This window comes from Gastrolobium bilobum, unplaced genomic scaffold (assembly GCF_033153095.1).
Source record: "Gastrolobium bilobum isolate Gb01-03AN ecotype WA unplaced genomic scaffold, APGP_CSIRO_Gbil_v1 utg881, whole genome shotgun sequence".
In the NCBI taxonomy this organism is placed as follows: Eukaryota; Viridiplantae; Streptophyta; class Magnoliopsida; order Fabales; family Fabaceae; genus Gastrolobium; species Gastrolobium bilobum.
In genome coordinates, this window is record NW_026898866.1 from 125,759 (window position 1) to 152,815 (window position 27,057).

The window sequence follows — 27,057 nt, forward strand, 5'->3', positions numbered from 1 at the left end:
ATAACTCAAAATTGATTGAGAGATCTTTCAATTTATGTTATCCAATCTGGTTTAATTCGATTTGAGCATTGTAACGGCTCTCTTAATACTATTTTCTTCATTTGAAGGATTCAAACTTGAGACCTCTAATTAAGGGAGCAAGCTCCTTGCCACTTGAACTAATGATTGTTAGTAGAGATCAGTATTAAAACTGTTAGGAATAATCAATTAATGCTAATATTAAAAAAACAAATTAAAATAATGTAATCATTTATCACTCTTCCATGACTAAACAATCCTTTAATCATAAACTCCACTGCTACCAAGTAATATTTCCACTTTTCCTTTCTCCTTTTCTTATACTAACATCTTTTTCTGTGCTCAACTATTTGGTCCCTCTACCTAACCAAACACCCTTTCCTGATTTGCCACCTTGTGTTCTTTTCCCTTCCTTCAAGCTTTACCATGTCTCTACCATATATTGTGGTCATTCTTCTTTTCAGGGACAGCTTATGATTGTTATGGATCCATTCATTACACTACTATGACACTACTTTTATTTATTCACGTGTCTTCTTATTCTCTTTGGTTCAGTAAAAGAGAAACACAATATTTGGGTTAATAGTAGGCTTCAGAGTTCATGGACTTAAGGGATTCATTTCCTATCTTCTTTCTGTTTTGCAGCTTCTGGGGTGTGTCTTTCTGTGGACAAGATGGTATGTCTTGTACTTTTCTATAAAATAGTACTATTTTTCTAAGCAAGTTTTCCATTGTGGACAATTAACTAGAAAATTGCATACTACTAATTCCTAGGCCATTTTATGTGTTAGTTCAATACTTTTTGGATTTTGAGATCTTTCACAAAGCTAATTATATTACAAACATACCCACCATTTGACTACTCTAGAACCATACATGTTCAAGGATTGAAAGTAGATGCCCTGATTTAAGCTTTGTTGCAGCGTTAAAAACATGAGCTGATAAACTTTCAATGCAATGTTCCTCTGAGAATATGCAACTTTTTCTTTTCGTTTTCTCAGTGTTAAGATATATAAAATCATTAATATAGTTTCACCCAATAGCTTAAGTTTTTGGGTTGAATTGGTTCTTTACATAGTATCAGAGCCTCGGTGTACCGGGTTCGATCCTCATCGCCCCTCACTTTTTTTCTAGTGGAATTTCTGTCTTCGCACAGGTAGATGGGCCTGTGTATCGTCCACCCTTCAACTCTAGTAGACTCTCGTGTGAGGGGGCGTGTTGAAATATATAAAATCATTAATGTAGCCTCACCCAATAACTTAAGCTTTTGGGTTGAATTGGTTCTGTACACTCAGAAACTATTCAGAACTTTTTATACTCATATTTTACAAGATGATTGATCATTCTATTATTATAACACCAAATACATGAGAACAGTTTCCACTTTTCCAGGCTAACTTAGTGTAGTTTTTTAATATTTCTTCATGAAACAGGTTTCTTGAGTCTATCTTGTGGTGGAAAAACCAGCTTCAGTGATTCATCTAACATTTCATGGGTGCCAGACACTACCTACATAACCACAGGCAAGACAATTACCATCAATTACAATGATGGTTCTTCCTCCATAAATGTCTCAGCTCGGTTCTTCCCGAATTCCAGAGGCCGCACATGCTATAGGATACCAGTGAACAATGCAACTACTTTGGTTCTCCTGAGAGCAAAGTTTGTGTACAAGAACTATGATGGACTTGGAAAACCACCTACTTTTTCTGTTTCTCTTGGGACAGCTATTGCTGCTAACATAAATCTTGCTAAAAATGATCCATGCACAGAAGAGTTTCTCTGGACAGTCAATAAGGACACACTACCATTCTGTTTAAATTCAATTCCAAGTGGTGGTTCTCCTGTGATTTCTTCACTTGAAATCAGACCACTGCCTAAAGGATCCTACACAAATGGCAAAGAAGATTTCCCAAATAAACTACTCAAGAAGAGTTATCGAATTGATTGTGGCCACACCAATGAGTCTATTCAGTAAGAACCAAAGCTTTTTTTTTTTTATTTCAACATTTTTTGGTGATTAGTTAAGTTTGTCATGGTTTAGCTTGCAAAATATACAGGTACCCCATGGATCCCTATGATAGAATATGGAATGCTGATAGAAGTTTCACACCCTTTCATGCTACAACTGGATTTAAGATTCAGAATAGCTTCAATCCATCTAATATTGTGGAGGAACCACCAGCTACTGTTCTTCAAACTGGGAGAGTCTTGGCGCGGCGAAATATGCTGGCATATAACCTCCCTCTTGATAGATTAGGGGACTACTACATCATCCTGTATTTTGCTGGAATTCTTCCCGTGTTCCCCTCATTTGATGTATTGATAAATGGAGATCTTGTAAAATCAAACTATACAATAAAGAGCTCAGAAATCAGTGTTTTATACGTTACACAAAAGGGAATAAGCAGCTTGAATATAACACTAAGGAGTATCAGCTTCTACCCTCAGATCAATGCATTTGAGGTATATAATATGGTTGATATTCCATCTGAAGCCTCCTCAACCACAGGTGCCTAACTACCTTGTCCTAGCATACAGTATCCTCTCATTTTAACTAACTATAGTTCATTTTATTACTTATTGTTTGCTCAATTTGTATTTCAGTTTCAGCAATGCAAGTTATTCAGCAGTCCACTGGCTTGGATCTAGGATGGCAAGATGATCCATGCTCCCCTTTCCCATGGGATCATATTGATTGTGAAGGAAACCTGGTTACATCATTGTGTGTGAACTCATTACATTCTTTTTTATCCTTATAATGGTTCTTTACATTGAAGATTTAACATAAATGGAATTTTTTCAGGGATCTTTCAGGCATAAATTTGAGATCAATTAGTCCTACATTTGGTGACTTGTTGGACCTTAAAACATTGTAATTTTCTTTCTATTTATTGGACATGATCCGTATGTATTGCTGATATTCTGTCTTATGTTGATAATCGGCCTTATTATTTATCAGGGATTTGCGCAACACATCTCTTGCTGGAGAAATTCAGAATTTGGATAGCTTGCAGCATCTTGAAATACTGTAATACCTCCAAAAAGCATCATGAACTTTGACTTAGGTTTTAATCAAAGATTGATAGTGACTGATCAAACTTTCAGGAACCTTGGTTTCAATAATCTAACATCCTTTGGTGTAGAGCTGGAAAACTTGATTAGCCTTCAAATACTGTGAGTTTCATGTTTATCAAACTTTCAGGTTCTGCTGTGAAACTGGAAATTTAAACTTTAGCCAATAATATATATCTCTTTTCTTTCCTTTCCCTTCAGATTTTATAATATTCTGTCTCAAAGCCAGAATATACACATCAAAAGTAATATTAATTTTACATTCCCATTTTTTCTCCCTTCCTTCTTTTCTTTTCCCCTCTATGTTAAGAGACTTGCAAAACAACAGTCTACAGGGAACAGTTCCTGATAGCTTGGGAGAGATAGAGGATCTCCACTTACTGTAAGTGAGAAACAGAAAACTAGTTCAAAAAATAATATGCCAATCCTTTTTCTTTTTCTGTTTTCTTTACTTGTCACAGTATAATGATTGTCATCATGCAGGAATCTGGAAAACAACAAACTACAAGGTCCACTTCCACTGTCCTTGAACAAAGAAAGTTTAGAGATCAGGTATGGAAGCAGTGCATTGGTATCCTTAAAAAGTATGCATATTTGATACCTTGATCTTGTGCAGAACATCAGGGAATTTGTGCCTTACTTTTTCCACAACCACATGTGGTGATGCATCATCCAATCCTTCAATTGAGACACCACAAGTGACTATAATTCCCAAAAAGAAGCACAAAGTACAAAATCATCTAGCAATCATACTAGGCATGGTTGGAGGAGCTACACTTGCCCTTATCTTGATATGTGTTTCAGTATTTATATACATGACTAAAAAGAGATATGAAGTCTCGTACACAGCAAGTATGTCTCCTTTGACATTATGCCTATATGTTTTAGCCTTTCTTTCATGTGTTAATGGGATGTTGTTCTGGCTATTAGGGGTAGAAACGGATATGAGGAATTGGGGTGCAGTAAAAGTCTTTTCCTACAAAGAAATCAAAGTAGCTACAAGCAACTTTAAAGAAGTCATAGGACGGGGAAGTTTTGGATCAGTTTACCTTGGAAAGCTTCCAGATGGAAAATCAGTTGCTGTCAAAGTTCGGTTTGATAAATCCCAGCTAGGGGTTGATTCTTTTTTCAATGAGGTTCATTAACTAAATTCCTCTTGCATATAACCCTAAATGCTTATAGAAGTATAGCTGAATAAGTAATACAAAATGTGCATAATCATAAATGAGACTGAATGTTACCTCAAAGGAGCTAGCTAGATGATGATACATATTGGCTTTCATTTTAAAAGCCAGGGATAGTTTCATAGTTTTTGTATTATATATCTAGCTATGGTGAAAGTTTTGTCACCTCCTTAAGGCTATTGTACTTGAAATTCAATTTTTTTAGAAGAATAGGGGCGACAAGGATCGAACATTAAATCATTTGGTCACAGAGACTCAGATACCATGTCATGGACCAACTCTTCCAAAAGTATAAATTATTAGGTGAAGACAAATGAATAATTTTTCTAAGTTCTAACCATGTGAATACTTTGTCACCTGCTTATTTATGTAACATTTATAAAGCAATGATTCTTGGACTGTATCCCAATTTCAGTTATTTACTCAATACCCACTGTGGCCTCCAAGCCAGCTCAGAATATGTCTTAAATCTATAAGCATTTTATGACAAACAAAATCACTGAATAATATTGAAACAATTTTCTCAATATTTTACATATTTATGAATGAATATATCCATCTTACACATTATTTTGAGCCATTTGTGTCTCTTTGTTGTAAGAACATTGCTTCTATTATAAAATTTCTGTTTTCTCTTTCCCATTTGTTTTTACTAATTCTTTCTTTCATATCTTCCATTGTTCTTAGATTCATCTCCTGTCGAAAATCCGACATCAAAATCTTGTGTCTTTGGAAGGATTTTGTCAAGAATCAAAGCATCAGATATTAGTTTATGAGTACTTGCCTGGTGGATCACTGGGTGATCACCTCTATGGTACTACATGCTTCAACACAAATATCTAGCTAGTTCATCTCCTTTTGCTTCAAAGATTCCAATAATGAAGTCAGCATTAGAGTTTATGTTTAACATTGCACTTTCATTCTCTTTTTATTAGGTGCAAACAGCTACAAAACTCCCTTAAGCTGGATTCGAAGGTTGAAAATTGCAGTCGATGCAGCAAAAGGTACTACTTTAAGTTCTTAACAAATAATAATGAGAAAAGTGTTTGTCCTCTTAAACGACACAACTTATATCATTTCACTCTCACAAAGAGGTGGGACCCACACCTTTATATTTTTCTGTCTACTCTCTCTCTCTTCCTTTATCTATCTCTTTCTCTCACTTAAAATGACACAATTTTACATTTTTTAAAATGATGCACACTTTTCTCAATAATAATTGAGTTTAACTTTGATGTGTTATCCATATAAAAAATAATAATTATCATCTAACAATGTGTGATACATCGTATATGAGTTTGACAATATATAAGATGTCAAACTCATTAAATGATACAATACATCATTGATGATAGTGTAAAATTATGTTACACTAAAAATGCATATTATATTTCTATGAATTTGATACATTATGTTTCATATTATTTTTATGGGTTTGATGTTTCCTAAGTTGTAAGAGATAAAATTATCTTCTATATACATATAAAAGTATGTGCAGCCCATGTAGGGTAATGTGAAGAGAAGAAAAAGAAAAAGAATATATGGATCTCACACACTTTTATATATGTATATGAGATAATTTTATCTCCTACAACACGTGAGATATTAAACCCTATTTTGATAGACATAAATTATTTGTGCTAAGCTCTTTTCCATTGTGTTGAAGGACTGGATTATTTGCATAACGGAAATGAACCACGAATCATACACCGAGATGTCAAGTGTAGTAATATTCTATTGGATATGGATATGAATGCTAAGGTCTGCGACTTTGGCCTCTCTAAGCAAGTAACCCAAGCAGATGCAACTCATGTCACAACTGTTGTGAAGGGAACTGCTGGGTATCTAGATCCAGAGTATGTTATTGAAATTAATAAACTAATGGTTTCATGATAATTGATAACATGATGTCATATTTAAGTCAATTTCCATGTACAGGTATTATTCCACCCAACAGCTTACAGAGAAAAGTGATGTATATAGCTTTGGAGTTGTTCTTTTGGAACTCATTTGTGGAAGAGAGACAATGATTCATTCTGGAACTCCTGACTCATTCAATTTGGTGTTATGGGTAACCTATAGTTCCTTCAATTGTTTCTATAAAGTAATATAGCTAGAAAATTTTCCTCATGCATCTTATTTGATAGGAAAATTATTTACTTATAATATGGAAAAATCAAGTTTTATTGGTCTTGATAGAATTCATGCTCATGCATATTTTACCTCCCTCGAACTCGAATTTTCATAGTTATCACTAGTTTATATGACACTATTCTATGGATATGCTCACTTGTCTCTAAGCCCATTCAAACCATGTTTGACCCAACTCATTGAAATGAAGAAGCTGCAGACTCCAATCTGACAGATAAATTGGAACATATAATTATAGGGTTTTATAATTCTCATTTAACATGAGAATTACAATTTTCCTACACACTCTTCGATTTCCGTGCTGGCATGGGTCCTACATATAATTTTTTCTAACACATGGGTCCCACATGCTTTTTATCTCTACAACATGAGATTTCAATTCTCCTTCAACATGAGAATTATAAAACCCATAATTATATTATTCTTTTTGTTGTGGTAATTTATGAGTTAAGTTCATCATCTAAGGCAATCAAACAACCTTCTAGCCTGCCTAAAAAAGTGGCTTAACTCACATTATATATGTCTATGGTTTCTTTCTTGCCAGGCCTGCCGAGACAGTTTAGATTTTTCCACTAGTTCAACTACCCAATTGATCTAATTTGAGCTCTGTCAAGCCCATCCAGTTTAGATTTCTCCATTCTTAGGGCTTGAACTTGAGATCTCATGAGAAACAAACTCATTATCACTTACACCAAAAAGTCAACTTGTTAGTTGACTTTTTATCCTCAATATCAATGTGCCTTTCTTTTTATAATATGTTGCTTAAATTTTATGTATGTATGTCTACAATCCTAAATGTTGTTTTTCCTCTTTCTTTTCACATTTATGACTTGGGAAGTGTTACAATGTACAAAATTGAGGGATTTTGTAATACCCTATATTTTCTTTTAATAAAATAATAATAATAATAAATATTTTTTGGATAATAATGATATTTAGTATTTTTGTAATTAATAATATTGGTATTTAATATCTTTAATTAATGAGTTAATAATAGTTAAAATAATAAGAGGTAAGATAATAATAGTAATATTATTTGATTTATGTGATAATATATATATATATATATATATATATATTAGATGATAAATTATGATTAATTGATTTATTAATTGATTGATGATTTATGTATTTATGTTTGATTAGTAATGATTGATTAGTAAATTGTTTAGATATGATGAGTCAACAAACATAAATTGTTTAGATATGATGAGTCAACAAACATATATTGTTTAGATATGATGAGTCAACAAACATATATTGTTTAGATATGATGAGTCAATAAACATAAATTGTTTAGATATAATGAGTCAACAAACATATATTGTTTAGATATGATGAGTCAGCATTGAGTCAGTAATGTATAAGCCCTAAACTTCAACTATAAATAGAGACCTAGCTTAACCAAACCAATTCACTCTCCTCTACTACTCTCTCTCTTCAAAAAGCTTATTTTAATTATTTTCAATCTTTATATTTTTTTTATCAACCGGTTCTCTACCCCAAATTACTCTTTTCTTCTAGAAGTTAGCGCGGAGACCAGGTAATCCTAATCTCTAGGTGGTTGTAGATTCGTTGTGTATGAAATTTTTATTATGTGTAATCCTAATCTTTAGGTAGTTATATGTTTGATATGTGTAATCCTAATCCTTAGGTTATAATTTTGTTTGAAGTTTATTAATAGTAATCCTTATCCCTAGAGAGTCATAGATTATATTGATATGAATTTCGGTATATGTAATCCTATTCGTAGGTTATTTCTTTTATATAAAACTTGGATGTAATCTGAATCCTTAGGTGTTTAGGTTATCTCTATTATATGAAATTTGGGCATAATCCTTATATGTAATCCGTAGATGTTCTTAATAGTTTGGTATGAACATTTCTATATATATAGGTATTTGTTTTTTTTAAATTTAAATTACTACATATGATAATTAGAATATTTTTGGAAATTTTTTTATTATTTCAGAAATTATGATTATGAGCAATATATGATATAAACTTTTAATTCATGTGCAATATATGGATCTTATTGAATAATTATGAAAATTATGGAATTATACTACTCTTTAAGAAAAACTTTCCAAATATGTGTTTTAATGATTGAATTTAAATATTTATATTATTAATAACTATGATAATTGATGTGATGGGATTATTTGAATGACGATGATTGGATTTAGATTTTTCTATGATGAATGTTGAAGATTTGAATTATTATATCCTTGAATAAATTGGAAAGTTATGATAATGATCAGATTTGGATTTTACTGTGATGACTGTTGAAGATTTGAATTATCATATCCTTGAATAAATTGGAAAGTTATTATGATGATCAGATTTGGATTTTACTATGATAGATGCTGAAGATTTGAATTATTATATAAATTCGAGAATTTATGATAATAGTTGTTTGAATTATGATACTTTGGAAAATTATAATGCCGTTGAGTAACTCATTTAGAGATGATAATACTTAAAGAATAAATAATTATGATTGAATCTTTCCTGATTGTGTGTGTTTGTAATAAATTAATGGTGGGAAGATAGCTTTGGGATGGTACCTCCCAAGGTGATGAACACAACTTTTGGGCTTTATGCCTCCGATGTGAAACTGATGTGAAAAAGATTATATCCGTTCTTTCCAAAGTGGTGTCTGGCAGGGTTTCCCGGGATACTAGTAGCAACTTTGGGAAGAGGTGTGCACACTAGGAAGATGTGAATTGATTATGGCCAATATGATTTGTTTGTGACTGGCAGGGTTTCCCGGGTCACAGGGTAGACTGGCAGGGTTTCCCGGGTCTACCATGGTTCTCTTCCCACTAAATATAATGAACTTAAACATTATTAATAATGAAATTTGTTATTTGATTTGATTATGAAGAATGTCATTGAGTTGTGAATATTATCATATTATGACTAATGTTGTGCTAAATATATTAGTTGATAATTACCAAATACATTAAATGAACTTAATAAAGATAAATATTATATAATGGAATTTTGATTATTATATTGATATTTGATTTGATTAATGTGGAATTGATTTGAACACTATTTGACATTTGATTTAATTTGTTATCACTCATATTAATTGTATTTTGATTAGGATTACCAGCTTTGCTGACTTTTGTGTTTGTTTGACTGCAATGATCCTGCGGCTGCGGGGGAGCAGATTTTCAGTGAAGCATGTTGCAAAGGATGGGGCTAGCTGTGGACAGTGAGGATCACGACTCGAGTATTTCAAGCTAGTTTCTAAGTTTAGAAATTTATGAGATTTAAATAAATGCATAAGACATATTTCCTTTATTTAAACTTTAGTCTTTGGTTTTATTTTAATGTAATAAATTTAGCCTTGCACCTGTTCATTGTACAGGTGCGGCGGTAACATTCCCCAAATTAGATTTTGATTAGCTTCCGCAATATTTCTATTATTATAATTGTGAAAAAAAAAAATGAATTTTGACAATTTATTTATTATAAGATTGTTTCATAAATTGTTAGAAATTTGGGGTGTTACAAAATGGTATCAGAGCCCCTGGTTGCGGCTGGGGTTTGCTTTTGATATTGACTCGAGGGATCAAAGATCCCTGAGTTAAATAAAAAAAAAAAATTAGGAAATAAAATAATAGGACATAATGTAAATAAATAAATCGAGAGATGGGTAGTGAAGGGTTATTTTTCTTGTCCTTTAAATATGATTTATTTCTTTGAAATTTCGATGATTATATGTTTGGAATTATTTTGTGATTTAAAATTATTATTGATAATATTCTTTAACATTTTTTTTTATATACGCTATCTTTTGTAACTCGTTCTTATTTTAATAAAAGTAATTAGCTTTCTTTTAGAGTTGTTCTTGAAATAATTAAAGTTTTTCTAGCAAATGAAAGATAATATATGTAATAAAAATTTCTATTTGTTTAAACAAGATATTCAGTTTCGAAACTTTTTTTCTAGCCTTTTTTGGAGTTACCCAACCCTAATTATCTCTTTTTGAGACGAGTTGGCTCCCTCCGGTATCCCCACGAGCTTCGACTCTTTGAGCCGGCTATGGGACTAATCCGGAGTGCGGGGGAACAGTGATGACTAAAGGTTCAGCCCCCTCCCCAAGAATGCATTCAGCGGGAATCGAACACGTATCCAACCCCACTAACTCAGCGCCAAACTTTTTTTCTAGCTTGGTTAAAGTTAGCAAGTCATTAATTTGCAGTGCTTTAAATTTATTGTATTCTATGTTGTCTTGTTTGCCGGGTTATGCATGACTCTTTGATGTTTGCTTACATTTTTTTTAAAGGGGTTTCAAAAAAAAATTAATTAATTAAGTTTCGAGGACAAAACTTCTTTTAAGGAAGGTAGAATGTAATACCCCCATATTTTTATTAACTTTAACCTTATGCCTTTAAGTTAATTTGAGGAGCTCAAACTTCTAAGTTTCGAGGACGAAACTTCTTTTAAGAAGGGTAGAATGTAATACCCTATATTTTCTTTTAATAAAATAATAATAATAATAAATATTTTTTGGATAATAATGATATTTAGTATTTTTGTAATTAATAATATTGGTATTTAATATCTTTAATTAATGAGTTAATAATAGTTAAAATAATAAGAGGTAAGATAATAATAGTAATATTATTTGATTTATGTGATAATATATATATATATATATATATATATATATATATATATATATATATGATTAATTGATTTATTAATTGATTGATGATTTATGTATTTATGTTTGATTAGTAATGATTGATTAGTAAATTGTTTAGATATGATGAGTCAACAAACATAAATTGTTTAGATATGATGAGTCAACAAACATATATTGTTTAGATATGATGAGTCAATAAACATAAATTGTTTAGATATAATGAGTCAACAAACATATATTGTTTAGATATGATGAGTCAGCATTGAGTCAGTAATGTATAAGCCCTAAACTTCAACTATAAATAGAGACCTAGCTTAACCAAACCAATTCACTCTCCTCTACTACTCTCTCTCTCCAAAAAGCTTATTTTAATTATTTTCAATCTTTATATTTTTTTTTATCAACCGGTTCTCTACCCCAAATTACTCTTTTCTTCTAGAAGTTAGCGCGGAGACCAGGTAATCCTAATCTCTAGGTGGTTGTAGATTCGTTGTGTATGAAATTTTTATTGTGTGTAATCCTAATCTTTAGGTAGTTATATGTTTGATATGTGTAATCCTAATCCTTAGGTTATAATTTTGTTTGAAGTTTATTAATAGTAATCCTTATCCCTAGAGAGTCATAGATTATATTGATATGAATTTCGGTATATGTAATCCTATTCGTAGGTTATTTCTTTTATATAAAACTTGGATGTAATCTGAATCCTTAGGTGTTTAGGTTATCTCTATTATATGAAATTTGGGCATAATCCTTATATGTAATCCGTAGATGTTCTTAATAGTTTGGTATGAACATTTCTATATATATAGGTATTTGTTTTTTTTAAATTTAAATTACTACATATGATAATTAGAATATTTTTGGAAATTTTTTATTATTTCAGAAATTATGATTATGTGCAATATATGATATAAACTTTTAATTCATGTGCAATATATGGATCTTATTGAATAATTATGAAAATTATGGAATTATACTACTCTTTAAGAAAAACTTTCCAAATATGTGTTTTAATGATTGAATTTAAATATTTATATTATTAATAACTATGATAATTGATGTGATGGGATTATTTGAATGACGATGATTGGATTTAGATTTTTCTATGATGAATGTTGAAGATTTGAATTATTATATCCTTGAATAAATTGGAAAGTTATGATAATGATCAGATTTGGATTTTACTGTGATGACTGTTGAAGATTTGAATTATCATATCCTTGAATAAATTGGAAAGTTATGATAATGATCAGATTTGGATTTTACTGTGATGACTGTTGAAGATTTGAATTATCATATCCTTGAATAAATTGGAAAGTTATTATGATGATCAGATTTGGATTTTACTATGATAGATGCTGAAGATTTGAATTATTATATAAATTCGAGAATTTATGATAATAGTTGTTTGAATTATGATACTTTGGAAAATTATAATGCCGTTGAGTAACTCATTTAGAGATGATAATACTTAAAGAATAAATAATTATGATTGAATCTTTCCTGATTGTGTGTGTTTGTAATAAATTAATGGTGGGAAGATAGCTTTGGGATGGTACCTCCCAAGGTGATGAACACAACTTTTGGGCTTTATGCCTCCGATGTGAAACTGATGTGAAAAAGATTATATCCGTTCTTTCCAAAGTGGTGTCTGGCAGGGTTTCCCGGGATACTAGTAGCAACTTTGGGAAGAGGTGTGCACACTAGGAAGATGTGAATTGATTATGGCCAATATGATTTGTTTGTGACTGGCAGGGTTTCCCGGGTCACAGGGTAGACTGGCAGGGTTTCCCGGGTCTACCATGGTTCTCTTCCCACTAAATATAACGAACTTAAACATTATTAATAATGAAATTTGTTATTTGATTTGATTATGAAGAATGTCATTGAGTTGTGAATATTATCATATTATGACTAATGTTGTGCTAAATATATTAGTTGATAATTACCAAATACATTAAATGAACTTAATAAAGATAAATATTATATAATGGAATTTTGATTATTATATTGATATTTGATTTGATTAATGTGGAATTGATTTGAACACTATTTGACATTTGATTTAATTTGTTATTACTCATATTAATTGTATTTTGATTAGGATTACCAGCTTTGCTGACTTTTGTGTTTGTTTGACTGCAATGATCCTGCGGCTGCGGGGGAGCAGATTTTCAGTGAAGCATGTTGCAAAGGATGGGGCTAGCTGTGGACAGTGAGGATCACGACTCGAGTATTTCAAGCTAGTTTCTAAGTTTAGAAATTTATGAGATTTAAATAAATGCATAAGACATATTTCCTTTATTTAAACTTTAGTCTTTGGTTTTATTTTAATGTAATAAATTTAGCCTTGCACCTGTTCATTGTACAGGTGCGGCGGTAACATTCCCCAAATTAGATTTTGATTAGCTTCCGCAATATTTCTATTATTATAATTGTGAAAAAAAAAAAATGAATTTTGACAATTTATTTATTATAAGATTGTTTCATAAATTGTTAGAAATTTGGGGTGTTACATGGCCTAAAGCATAATTAACTTTTTTTTTTTATTTTGAAGAGAAAGCATAATTAACTTGCTTCTACATTCAATTGCCTTCAACGATGCCAGTTTTATGGGAGAATTCCAACGTTTATCTTCCTCCTTTATCCTTCTGTTATGGAGGAAATTTTATTTCTCGACAATTGCAGTCTAAAATTAAGTTCACCGCACTCAATCAAAAACACTCTTGAGAAATATGCAAAATCCTATTTGATGTGTAATCATGTTTTAATTTCTCTATGAATAGGATTATCTCTTTTAATCGTGAAGTAACCATTGTTAATTTTTCTTTTAAATTTGGTTGATCCCATCTGTTTAACAACCACAGATCTGATATATGCCAAACCTCTATCAAAATGACTACTTTGGAATTTGGATTGTGTGGAGGAAATTTTAGACTATATAGATTTATGGGTTCACTTTTTCTATAGTTAACGTAGATAACTTATCCACATTGAGTCAAAAAGACGTCGTTTTGATACGGAAATCAAGGTATTTTTGTAATTATTATTTATTTCAAGGTTATAATAATCTTTTTCATTATAATTTTTAAATTTTTCAACGAAAAACGACGGAGTTTTGGGAGCGAATGTAGATAACTTATCTACATTCACTTTAGAAACATTAAAGCCTAGATTTATACAACCAAATTGCCATAATATATATTTAAACTTTTGGAAACAATAAATGAATAATTTATAAAATAGCCTTAAAATTTTGCTGGGCTTTTATTTGGGCTCTCTTCCTGGCCTGCCTAATCTTGTGTGGGCCAAGACTATTGAAATTCCAACCGAAGACCCAATAGCTCATCTGTCACCGCATGACATGTCCCTATGCTATACGTGTGCATTAACTTAAATGCTTGTGCACGACATGTGTGTGCACGTGTGTATGGACCTGAGTCACGTGACCTACCTCCGTGCCAAATTTACGCGTGCGTGCGTGCATTGTGTGATACTGATACTGATACCCACGGTGAAAATGTTCCTTAACTAAAGCATTTGTCATTGAAAACTCTGAAAATTCAAACAGCAGGGCGTGTGGATAATTACATAGTTTACGTGAAATGAAGGAAGTTGTAGGTTTGGCAACCAAGCAATATTAATTAACAATCCGGTGGTTCTTCGGTAGCCTGTATAAAATGTGCACTGCTTAATCATGACGTCAAAATAAAACAATTATAATTCAGTCAACTCTATATGTTACACATGTTTAATTGAAATTAACATGAGTTTTTATCAGCGAAGAATGTTGACACCTGAGAATTTCATTCTTTATCTTCGTATATTATGTCACTATTTTTGTGGAAACTTCTACAACACTTTATTATATTGAGATATCATTTTCTTTCTTCCCAATTAATCGCACCCTCACTTTATTTTACCTTATACTTTTTAAGTTTTATCTAAATTAATTATGCATACTTTTTGTATTTTATTTTTTCCTAACATGTTATATTTTTTAATTATATATTTTAAAAGGGAATGATTATACTTATAAACTTTATATTTACAAACTCTTACTAGGAGTGCATAAAAGAACCAAAAAACTGAACTGAACTGTGAACTGAACCAAACTGTACTTGAAAGAACCTGTTTTTGAATACCAGTTCATGAACCGAACTGGTTTTTTAAGAACCAGTTCAAGAACTGAAGTGAATCGAACCTGTTTCAAACTGAACCGAACCGTTTTATTACTTTATTTCTTTAATTTATTTTATTTTATTTTATTTTCAAAATAGGTTCAACCCGAACCGATTTCAAATCGAACCGAACCAATTTTCAATCAAGCCAAACATTTTCAAACCGAATCGAATCGTTTAAACCAATTCGGTTCATATATTTAAAAAATTCAGTTCAATTTGACTCATGCACACCCCTAACTCTTACAAATTAAATTATGTACTCTGAGGAGTATAAATACTTAGTGTGTACTTTACGAAATACATAGTTTAGTGTGTAAAAATTTGTAAACAGTAAGTTTTTAAATATAACCTGACCTATTTTAAAAACATTTAAATTAAAAAATATATGTATAATGCATTGATATTTACCAGTTTTATTTTTATTTTGTCGACGTTTCGTCCAGTTCATGTATGAGAAATATTATTCTCCTTTCACATAAGATAACTTCTTTCATGTTCTCTCACTTCGATTTTCGCATCCCATTTTTTTTCTTTTTTCTTGTAATTATGGCACCCATCCATTTTTTCTCTATAACATAAGATAATTAATTATCTTATATAAAAAGAGAATAATAAAACCCTTCATGTATATATATATATGTATATGTATATGTATATATATATATATATATATATATAAGATAAATTTATCACTTATAACATGAGAAAGATTAAATCCATAAATAAATAACGATATTGAGGTCTCTTTGGAATTGATCAGAACAGGTTTTTACAACTGGGCCGATCATGTGATCTTCCTCTACACAGCCTGGAACCGTCTTGGGTCAGAGCATCTTGCAGTTGGGCCGCTTTATCCCATGGGTCTTCAATGGAACGCGATGGGGGGTGTACCTGCAAGGCACTCCGACGCTCAAGTCAGATTTGGTTCAAGCAGGTTTTTTATTATGTAGAAGAAGATGATATACCTTAGTGTTGATACATGTTTTTATAGTGGAGAGATGAGTAGCTTGGGGAGATGTTACTTAGTGATCAGGTTTACTTTGTCTTGGAGGCAAAGTAATAAAGTTGTCATGTTTAATGTTGAGGAGCTTGATGAGATAAGGCCATTAATATTGTGCAGCTTGATGGCTGTCATGAGAGCTTGCTGCTATAGAGGTGTCTTTGCTGTCATATCTATTGCGCAGCTTGGAGAAATGGGTTTTGCAGCCTTTATTGACTATGAGCTTTCTTAATAGTAAAGGCTTTTAGTTTTGGCCTTGTATTTGTATAATATTTATCCAGATCAGGAATAATTTTAGGAATAGCATTATGGCTCCGGGCCTCATCGGTGTTAATAATGTAATATAAATAAATAATTGTTTGTTGTGAAGTATTCTCATTTAATATTATTATTTTTTACATAAACTACTCTTGATGTTTAACAACTAATTACTTTATTCTATCATGTCACACTAATTCTTGAGACTTGGAAAGATTTTAGGATATTAAAAAAAGTTAGAAAAACTAAAATTAGTTTTATTAGTAGGAGAACATCTTGAAATAGATCACATTTTTTCCATCAATAATGCTTAATATGGATTGGAGAGAGTAACATGATTATATTTGAAAACCTCTATAAAATTAAAGTATTTTTAAAAAATGAATGGTATTTGAATAGTTTTATAGTCAAAATCTCTTTGAAATGTATGATATGATAACAAAAGAAAAAAATCCTTTATTCATATTGATTTTTTATTTTATGATTTTATTATTTTTGTGGTATACCTAATAAAGAATATAAATTATATTTTAATTTTAAATTTTTGGTGATATTATTTATTTAGAAGACATGCATAATATTAATGATACATGAAGTAAACAACACTAAATTTTATTTATTAATATTTAAATGTTCTACTTGTGCAGTGGAAAAAGATAAAGATTTTCCATGCTTTGCGCCATAAGCAAGCTTAGGGTTAAGAGGAAAAATAAATTTGAAAAATGAGTGAATTTTGCAACCAAATAAGTTAGTGTTTGGATTGACATTTGGGTCTTTGAAAATTTGAAATATGGAGTTTGCCCTTTGAAATTATATTTTACTCATGAAACTTGATTTTGGCCTAAAGCACAATTAACTTGCTTCTACATTCAATTGCCTTCTACGCTAGCTTTATGGGAGAATTCCAACGTTTTATCTTCCTCCTTTATCCTTTTGTTATGGAGGGAATTTTATTTCTCAACAAGTGCAATCCAAAACTAAGTTCACCGCGCTCGATCAAAAACACTATTGAGAGATAAGCAAAACTCTATTTTTTTTTAGAAATATTTTAATCGGTTTATTGCTTCGCAACTAATTCGATTGGGGACGGATCTAGGATTAAGATTTTAAATCTCTCCCAAAGGTGATACTGGAGAGATTCAAACACATGCTCTCACCCCACCTACTTAGCTCTCATGCGTCAACTGAGCTACCACTATTTGGTAGCAAAACCCTATTTGATGTGTAATCTTGTCTTGATTTCCCTACGAATAGGATTCTCTTTATTAATCGTGAAGTAACTATGATAATAATAATTAAAAAATAGCCTTAAAAATTGACTGGGCTTTTTTCTTTTTTTGGTTGAAATGATGAAAAAGTGGGATGAAATTTTTTTTTACCATGTTTGATACGAGTAAAAATAAATAAAAAATCCCAAGATATTTTTTCCCCATCATTCTTATTTTTAATTACACATGAAAAAAAAATAATCTCACTCCATGCATGGTATTATTTTTTTTCGACCAACTGGGAAACACATTTTCACATTAAAATGCCCTTATACAGATTACCAAAAAAAAATATGCACTCATACAATATATCAGCGGATGTGTAATAAAAATGAATAATTTTATCATTTCGATTTAAATCCCCATCAATATTTTACAATCAACTAACTATATCATCCGTAAAATTAATCCAACTTTTCCGAAAATTTTTGATTTATCAAACAACTTAGCTGAAAAAAAAATATTCCTGAAAATCTTCTTTTTCACCTAAAAAATAGCAAACGCTCTTGAATGCTTGCATATGACATGTGTGTGCACGTGTGTATGGACGTGAGTCACGTGACCTGCCTCCGTGCCAATTTTACGCGTGCGTGCATTGTGTGATACCCACGGTGAAAATGTTCCTTAAGCATAATTTGACTTTGAAAACTCTGAAAATTCAAACAACAGGGCATGTGGATGATTACGTAGTTAACTGTTCTGAATTGAAGACTTGCTTCCTCGTTAAGATTAACCGTTTACGTGAAATGATGAAGAAAGTTGTAGGTTTGTTCGAATAATGTTGACACCTGAATATTTAATTATTTATCTTCATATATTATGTCACTATTTTTGTGGTAACCAAGTGCTGCTACATAGTTTCAAAACCCGGTTTCAACTTCTAAAACAGTTTATTATATTGAGATCTCTTTTTTTTCCCCCCCCAGTTAATCACGTTCTCACTTTAAAGGTCAAAACAAATTTGGAAACGCAAACCATGACATGGTATATAGCTTTGACATAAAAAAACAGCGACCATCCAAGTAGATTTTTATTCAGTGGTGATTGGTCAAGAACATCTATCATTGCAACTTCGCTATGCATAACTTGCCAAACAAGTATCTTTTACTTTGCTTGGAACCCGTAGCTTCCGAATAGAATTCCAGGGAGGATGTTGGGATTCTTTTCAGAACTCGATTTTTGTGAAATATTAACAATGACATACACAATTTTTATTTTTATTTTGTATAAGATGACATACACAATTTCTATAACACAATTTACTAGGAAAATTTATCATCCTTGTCATGATACCACCTTAGCTTGATAGTAAGAGGAAAAATTTGTCACATTGGAATAACATAATGATAAGGGAGGCCGAATATATGTTCCATTCACATCTTGAAGTCGAGGATCCTCAAAGACTCATAAATCATTATCAAAGATAAGATTTACTTTTTTAAAATAAATAAATATTTATTATCAATTTAATTTAAAATGTATTATGTGTTAGATATATTAATAATATTGTCCAATAGTATGTTCCAATAAGTGAGAATATGGTTATTTGGATTCATATGGGTTGGAGCCCAATAACTTGCATTATTTTTAGGATTTCTTAATTTGGAAGTAGAAATGTAAAGGGACTAGGTCGGCTTACAGGGGCCTACGGCCTTGCCTATATTAGGTCACACTTGGCCTATTATAAATAGTAAAATAGAACAGGCATAGACTTTTAAAAAAATCTATTTAAAAAACAAGCCATATGCTCTTTTGTACATGTCGGACCTATAACCCTACAGGTCGGCCTATATCATATTATTTATTTTAAATAAAATAAATAAATTATTATTTTAATAATTTTGAATAATAAAGTAATATTATTTTAGTTATTCTTTTAATTGTTGAAAGTTTAATAGACTTAAACAGGCTAACGGGTCTAGGTCAAAACTTTTATTTTTTAAATATAGGTCAGTTTAGACTTGTAATTTGGAACCTACACAGGTTAACTGGTCAGGTCAAACCCAATATTTTTTACACAAGCTTGATCTATTTAAGTCAAAGCCTAGCCTAGCCTATTTATATCTCTAGCTGGAAGTAACACTATTGAGTATTCCAAACTTAATGTCTCTTGGTGTAATACTTCAAGCACTTCTAAACCCTTTTCTCTCTGACCCATGCATGACCTCCAGATCCTAACCCATTGAAATTAAAGGAAAATATATCCTTATTTATTCATTTTAAAATTAAACTACTTTTTGTTTCTATTCTAAATACTCTAATTATTGTACTAAAAAAAACTCTAATTATACGCTTCTCTGACAAACAAATCCATAATATTTTTTAAAACGCACTGTAACAAGAGTATTTATTTGAATTTTTTTTTATATTAAGAGTGTCTTTTTATCCACTTTTATATATTGAATTATATTATATTTTTCAAGAATGACATAATCTCTTAATTTATTCTATTTTCAAAAATTAATTATGCTATTATTAACTTTTTCATTTTAAATTTAAAAGATAAATTCATTTGAATTAATCATACATATTCTATTTATAATTTTCAATAATTTTTTATTTTACCTTATACTTTTTAAGTTTTATCTAAATTAATTATGCATACCTTTTATATTTGTAGAATTTTTTTCTAACATTTTATTTTTTAATTATATATTTTTTAAAACATTTAAATTATAAAAACATGTATAACGCATTGATATTTACCAGTTTTATTTTTATTTTGTCGTCGCTTCGTCCATTTCATGTATTGGTATTTGTTTCCTATGTCATTTTCACCACACACAAAAATTTGTTTGCTATGTCATGAAAAAAATTAATATCAAAACAATGACCCATATTTATCTTGTTGATAGCTGACATTTTGTAATATGCAGTATTTCTTATATTCGGAAGACAAGAAGAAAAGACAAAATAGAGAACACCAAGATCCAAAATCTGTAGGACCAAGATGTCAAATCATTTTTTCTCTTTTTCTTTTTTTATGAAAACATTTTCTTCTTTTCTTCTTATCCCATAAGAAGAAAAGATGGAAAAAATATTTTCCTGTTTTAACCTAATTTTCCGTTTCATTATCATTAATATTAATGGCGGCCAGTCAAACTTTCCAATTTGCCGCGGACGACCAAGGATGCACATATATACACATCGGGAATGAATATTTTGACTCTAGAATAAGATTTATAAATTTTACTTTTATCTCAACCATTGATTTTTAATCATCTAATTGTTATTATTTATTTAAAATTAATAATTTATTAATCCGTTAGATGAACAGAAATCAACGGTTAAGATAAGTCTTACTCTAAAGTCAAAAGATCAATCTCCATATCTATAACTTATAATATATGTTTTCTTATAATCTCTCATAACCACTTCTATAATTATTAAATCAAAGTTAAATGAAATAAAAATTATTAATTTAATTTTAGTCCAATATCTATCAAAATAGTTATAAGAGGAAATAAGTTTATAACCTCCCTCGTATATTTGATAGGATAAGATATCATGAAACTATATCTTTTCATTCTACTATATTTATTTCTCTCCGTAATGGTTGAATTATAATCTCAACTATCAATGAATTCGGAGAGAGAAACAGATTGCAATCTAACTATTGTTTAGAAAAAATAAATATCAGATTCTATTCATCAGTTATTATTATCACTTCAGCATATAATATTCAATTTCAGCTGTTGTACTTGTAGCGATGTTTAACTTTTTTCTTTTTACATTTTTGACTACTGCAGTGAAAATTAGATTAAACGTGTAATTAGAATAATATTTTTTAAAAATGTAACATGTTGACCTCGAACTATGCTATTAAAATTATATTTAAAATATTTTCATAAAATTAATACAATCAGCGAGTTACACAGATATTTTAAAAAAATATTACATATATTATATAGGTAAAGGATTTCTCCAGTCAATGGAGATAAGTTATCTCCAGTGAGCCCAAAACGACATCAATTTGAGGCAGAAATCAATGTATTTATTGCAGGATTATATTAGTTTTTATCATTATAATATTTTAATCTTATAATCTCAAAACAACGTCGTTTTGAGCTCACTGGAAAACAACGTCGTTTTGAGCTCACTGAAAAACAACGTCGTTTTGAGTTGGAGATAACTTTATCTCAAGTGACTGAAGAAATACTTTTCCCATAATATATTATGGGAAAAATATTTTTTCAATCACCGAAGATAAAGTTATCTTCAATAAGTTTAAAATGACGTCGTTTTAGAGTTACAAGATTAAAAAATTATAATGCTAAAGACTAATATAACCTGTGATATATTAGAATTATAAAAATACCTTAATTTATGTACTAAAATAATGTCATTTTGGGCTACCGAAAAAAATTTATCTCCATTGACTGGAGAAATCATTTATCTTTATATTATATATAGCTGTTATTTGATTATTTACATGCATATTTTTTAAATAAAATATTTTAAATAATCTTATTTTTAATTTTTATCATATTTGTTTGCTTTATAATTCATTATGATAAAACTTAAACTTAATAAAAAAATCTAAAAATTAGAAATACTTAAAATAATATTAAGGATCAAAAATAAGAAAAAATGTTTGCTGAAATTCTATATAATAAAACTGAAATTCATTATTTTTAGGATAAATAATATTTCATTTTCTTAAGATGTGCTTGAATCATATTTTCTTTATTCTATTTTTTTATATAATGGTAGAAATTAAACACATAACTTAATACAAACTACTCAAACCCCTTATCACTAAAAAAAAAATATTTTTTATTGGGAAATGAATATCTATTATCCTTTAATTGATTTCTATTGATATAAATAAATAGAAATATTATTTCTGCAGTTAATGCAGATAAATTATCTGCATTTACTTCCAAAACGACGTCATTTTGGGATTGAAAGATTAGAAAATTATAATTATAAAGACTATATTAACCTTGAAATAAATTAAAATTATAAAAATACCATGATTTCCGTCCCAAAACGACGTCGTATTGGGTTTACTGCAGATAATTTATATGCAGTAACTGCAGAAAAAGCGAACCCATAAATAAATTTCTTAACATGTGTTCGATCATTCTCAGTATCGTTTATGGGATGAATTTAAAGCCTTAATATCGGGACCCGCCCGAATCGGACTAATCATTTCTTTATGCAACTTAAGAAATAAATAAATATCTTGGCAATAATATGCAACTTAAGACACTTTCATTTCTTTATGCAACTTAGGAAGTTAATTTTGAATATCATACTATTAACTTTGAGACTTAACTTATTTTATTTTTTTTGGTTGAAACTTTGAGACTTAACTTTGAATATCTTTGAATGAAATCCTAGAGTCGATATTAAAGATTCAAAACAAATTATCCATATGTTGAGAGTCCTTAAAAAAAAAAACTTACTTAAGAGACTTTTTTTTTTTTTTTTTTTGGTAAACACTTAAGAGACTTTCTAATATTAAAATAGACTAAAATGTTGAAAATATTAATCTCTTAGATGATGAAAGCATATAAAACAATAAAATCCGTAAAAAAATATTATATCATTTGTTTAAAATACTATAAAATAATAAAATGAAATAAACAAACAAGTGCTGTAAAATATATATGTGAATGATTTTTCATGTCTCATGATGATCCTTGAATTTCTTATTTTTTTAAGTATTGTGTAATCATCATATTAATAATGTTGGTTTGGGTTAGGGTTTATTATTCCTCTATTCTTGTTAGAGTTTAAGGATGTTCATCAACCGATCCAACCCGATTCAAACCGCGGTGACCGAACCGAAAAATCGATAACCGAATAAATTAAAAACCGAAAAACCAAAAACCGAATAAAAACTGCAAATTTTAATTGGATTGGATCGGTTTTTGAATTGGTAGATGAAATCCGATCCAATCCAAACCGATCCAATATATTAATTTTCCTCTACCTACTTGGGTCTTTCCTCAATCATGGCCCAAAAAATTTAAACCCAAGACCCATTAACTCATCAACTAAACCCAAGAAAAAACCTAGTCATATCTCATCAACAAAATTTTATCTATGTAGAGCTTCATATGTCATTGTCCAAAAAAAAACTATATTATCTGATGCTTTTATATTTAAAAAAATAAATTACAAAGCCAATATACACAAAAGATGTTATTTGCACAATAATCAAAAATAAATTTTAGAATTTTTTAAAAATCGAAAACCGATCCAATCCAAACCGAAAAAAATTGGATCGGATCGGATCGAATTTGAAAAAAAATTTAAACCGAATGGATGATTACATGATCAAACCGAAGGGATTGGATCAGATGATTTTTGCTTTCAAAATCGATCCAATCTAGACCGCGAACACCCCTATTAGCAATGTTATTAGAACCGGACCGGTCATTGACCCGGCCGAGGTACTGGGTCAATGGTTCAACCGGTGGATCACTGGTTGAACCGCATGATCTGGATATATATAAATTTATATTTTATACTTAATTATATAATAAATATTTTGAATGGTGTCATCTAAACAATAACCTGATGTAGTTTAGTGGTATTTGCTATGTTGTATATCCTCAATGGAAGGAGTTCGAATCCCATTGGATTCAATTTTTGAATTAATTCTCTTAACTTAATAGTTATATAATAATATATTAAATTGTGTATTTTATTTAACTGATGATGGTGGTCTAGTGGTTTGAAGTGGTGTTCCTCATTCCAATGTGTCGGGTTTGAATCCCATCTGCTGCGAAAAAATATTTTGTAGCTAATTTTAAAAACCCAGTTTAATGAGAAAACCGGGTCACTGGGTTAAACTAGGGTCACATACTTAAGCGGTCCAATGTCAGAACCAAATCGATTGATGGGCCGATCCAGTTTTAATAAGAGTGCCTATTAGAGTTATATATATATATATATATATATATATATAGTTTCCATAGAAAATGAAGAATAGGAATTTGGTGATATTCTCGTACTTTGTCAAGTATTTATACATTGAATTTTTTTCTCTATTCTCTTTATTTTTTTATCTCTGTATTTTATAACACGTTATTAACATAAATAGTTTCTACAATTCCAACTAAGGGTAAAAGATCTTAAAATAAAAATAAAAAATCTGTCTTAAAAATATACTATCTTAATGAACATTCAAGGGCATTGTTATGAAATTAATAATTAAGTATAATCATTGATATCAGGCCAAATATGTTATATGTGAATATTATATTCTTTTTCTTTATCTGAGTTTTTATCCACCTGTGTTTTTTTTTAAAGGCTTTAACATGACATGTTCATAATCATAGTCATCCAAGTGAAGGTGTTTTAAGATATATATGCGGATGACCTTTTATATACCTTATGATTGAATTTCTTTATGATTTTTAATGTGTTGAAGTGTAATTATTCTCCTATTAATGTTTGGAGTTATTTAGTGATATTCTTATACTTTTTTAAAACTTCATACCTTAATCTTTTTTTATTTTCTCTCTTTACCTCCCCTTGTCAATTTCTCCTATTTCATTTTATAACAAAAACGAGAATACGAGTCTCTTATAATTTTTGGTAATTCTACACTTAAAATTAATTTTAATAATATTATTCAAACAATATTTATTTTATTAAGTTAACTTCAGCGGATAAAAATTTTCATGCTTAAATCAGTTCACGACAAGTCACCAATACCAATTACCTAAAAAAAAAAAAAGTCACCAATACCATTGACTAAAAATAATTTCATGAAATAAAATCCAAACATACTCTCTATGCAACTGAATTAATCAAATTCTCGTTGTCAAATGTGTATATTTTTGCATCTAGACTTTTAATTATCGTATGGTTCAAAATTCCAGGGCAAGTGGATCCATGTAATGGTCCATACCAGATTAATAGAATAATCAAAGAATCAATAGATATATAAAAAAAATTCAGAATTATTCCAGGTAAAGTTTTTTTTTTTTTTTTTTTTGTAATAAGTATAGAGCTCATCACTAGTTGAGTCACAATATGAGAATCTTATTATCATACAATATGAGAAAATCAAAGCTCATACGTTACGGGAAAAACACTTCTCATGTTGCCTGAGAAGTGTTTTCTCATGTTGTGATCATTCTATTTACGTGCAATTTTTTTTTTCTTTGTTCCTTTTTCAATAAGTGCAAAATCTATCACTAATTGAGTCACAGTATAAAATCCTATTTTCATGTAACGTGAGAAAATCAAAATCCATATATTATAGAACTAACTAATATCAGAACCAGCTCGTACTAGATTCAGTTATATTTTATTAGAATAGAGAGAATAATAAACCAAGCAAATGAATGGTATTTAATTTTCTTTTTGTTCTGAAGTAATTTTCATCAATTATCACTATTTTTATTAATAATATCTGAGAGATAATTTCATTTTACAAATGAAATATCTTATCTAAGAAAAATAATTAATTCAATACTAGAATAAAAGCTTTAAAAATTCATAAATAAAATTTATTTAATTTAAAAATCATTCCTAGTTTAACTCTTTTTTTGTGTGTGGACATTCCTAGTTTAACTCTATATATGTAGAAATAAAAATAAAACATCGTTGAATTTGAATGATTTTAATTTCAAAATAAAATCAATTTCACTTCTCAATATTTCCAAACCATTACGAATCACAAATTTAAAAACTGATCTAATTTAATAAATAAAATAACTTATATAAAATAAAATTCCAATAACCAAGATGGATTCGAGTTTAAAATAAGATTCCTTGATAAAAAATTTATACAATAATATTTATTTAATTTTAACATCTTTCTTATTTTGATTCTCTATATGTTATCGTAAAAAGGAAAATGAGTTTAATATTTCTTATATTTTTAAGAGTATTAAAATTCTTAAAATTTTAACAGCAAAAAATTACTCGGTGTTGTAGAGGAGAGAAAAAAAAGAATAGTGAGACCTAATTTTTTTTTGTGTAAGAAAGTTGTTTATCTCATCTAAATAACCTATTATTTATAGGAAAATATACTCTTATGTTGTAGGAGAGAATTTTTCTCTCCTACACATACATCGATTTCCGTGTTACTTTTTTATTTTCTTTTTCTTTTTCTATAGGGGTGGATCCCACACATGATTATCTCTATTGCATGAGAGAGTTCTCTCCTATTGCATAAGATTAATAAAGCCCATTATTTATAGGTAAAAAAGAACTGTGTAATGATTGTCCGTTTATTTTTCACAGGCAAAAAATTTCCTTCGGGAAGATTCGTGGAATCACACAG

At 29.7% G+C, this 27,057-nt stretch overlaps 1 protein-coding gene across 1 annotated transcript; it reads left to right on the forward strand.

The window, feature by feature from the left end:
- The first annotated feature begins 619 nt into the window (after positions 1-619).
- LOC133284836 (probable LRR receptor-like serine/threonine-protein kinase At5g48740) lies at positions 620-10,030 on the forward strand. Its single transcript, XM_061481947.1, has 16 exons — positions 620-695; positions 1,452-1,992; positions 2,079-2,530; positions 2,626-2,743; positions 2,825-2,893; positions 2,981-3,049; positions 3,127-3,195; positions 3,404-3,475; positions 3,577-3,645; positions 3,710-3,945; positions 4,024-4,229; positions 4,965-5,091; positions 5,213-5,281; positions 5,944-6,133; positions 6,216-6,348; positions 9,965-10,030. The coding sequence occupies exons 1-16, from the start codon at positions 620-622 to the stop codon at positions 10,028-10,030; spliced, it is 2,562 nt and encodes an 853-aa protein (XP_061337931.1).
- Positions 10,031-27,057: the final 17,027 nt, after the last annotated feature.

What these genes read in the sequence shown, in the direction of transcription:
- LOC133284836 (XM_061481947.1), top strand. Translation starts at nt 620, where the DNA reads ATGGACTTAAGGGATTCATTTCCTATCTTCTTTCTGTTTTGCAGCTTC. An exon ending in TTGATTAGCCTTCAAATACT is followed by an intron (nt 3,196 to 3,403) that starts GTGAGTTTCATG and finishes CTCTATGTTAAG; the next exon opens with AGACTTGCAAAACAACAGTC. An exon ending in TGCAGTCGATGCAGCAAAAG is followed by an intron (nt 5,282 to 5,943) that starts GTACTACTTTAA and finishes ATTGTGTTGAAG; the next exon opens with GACTGGATTATTTGCATAAC.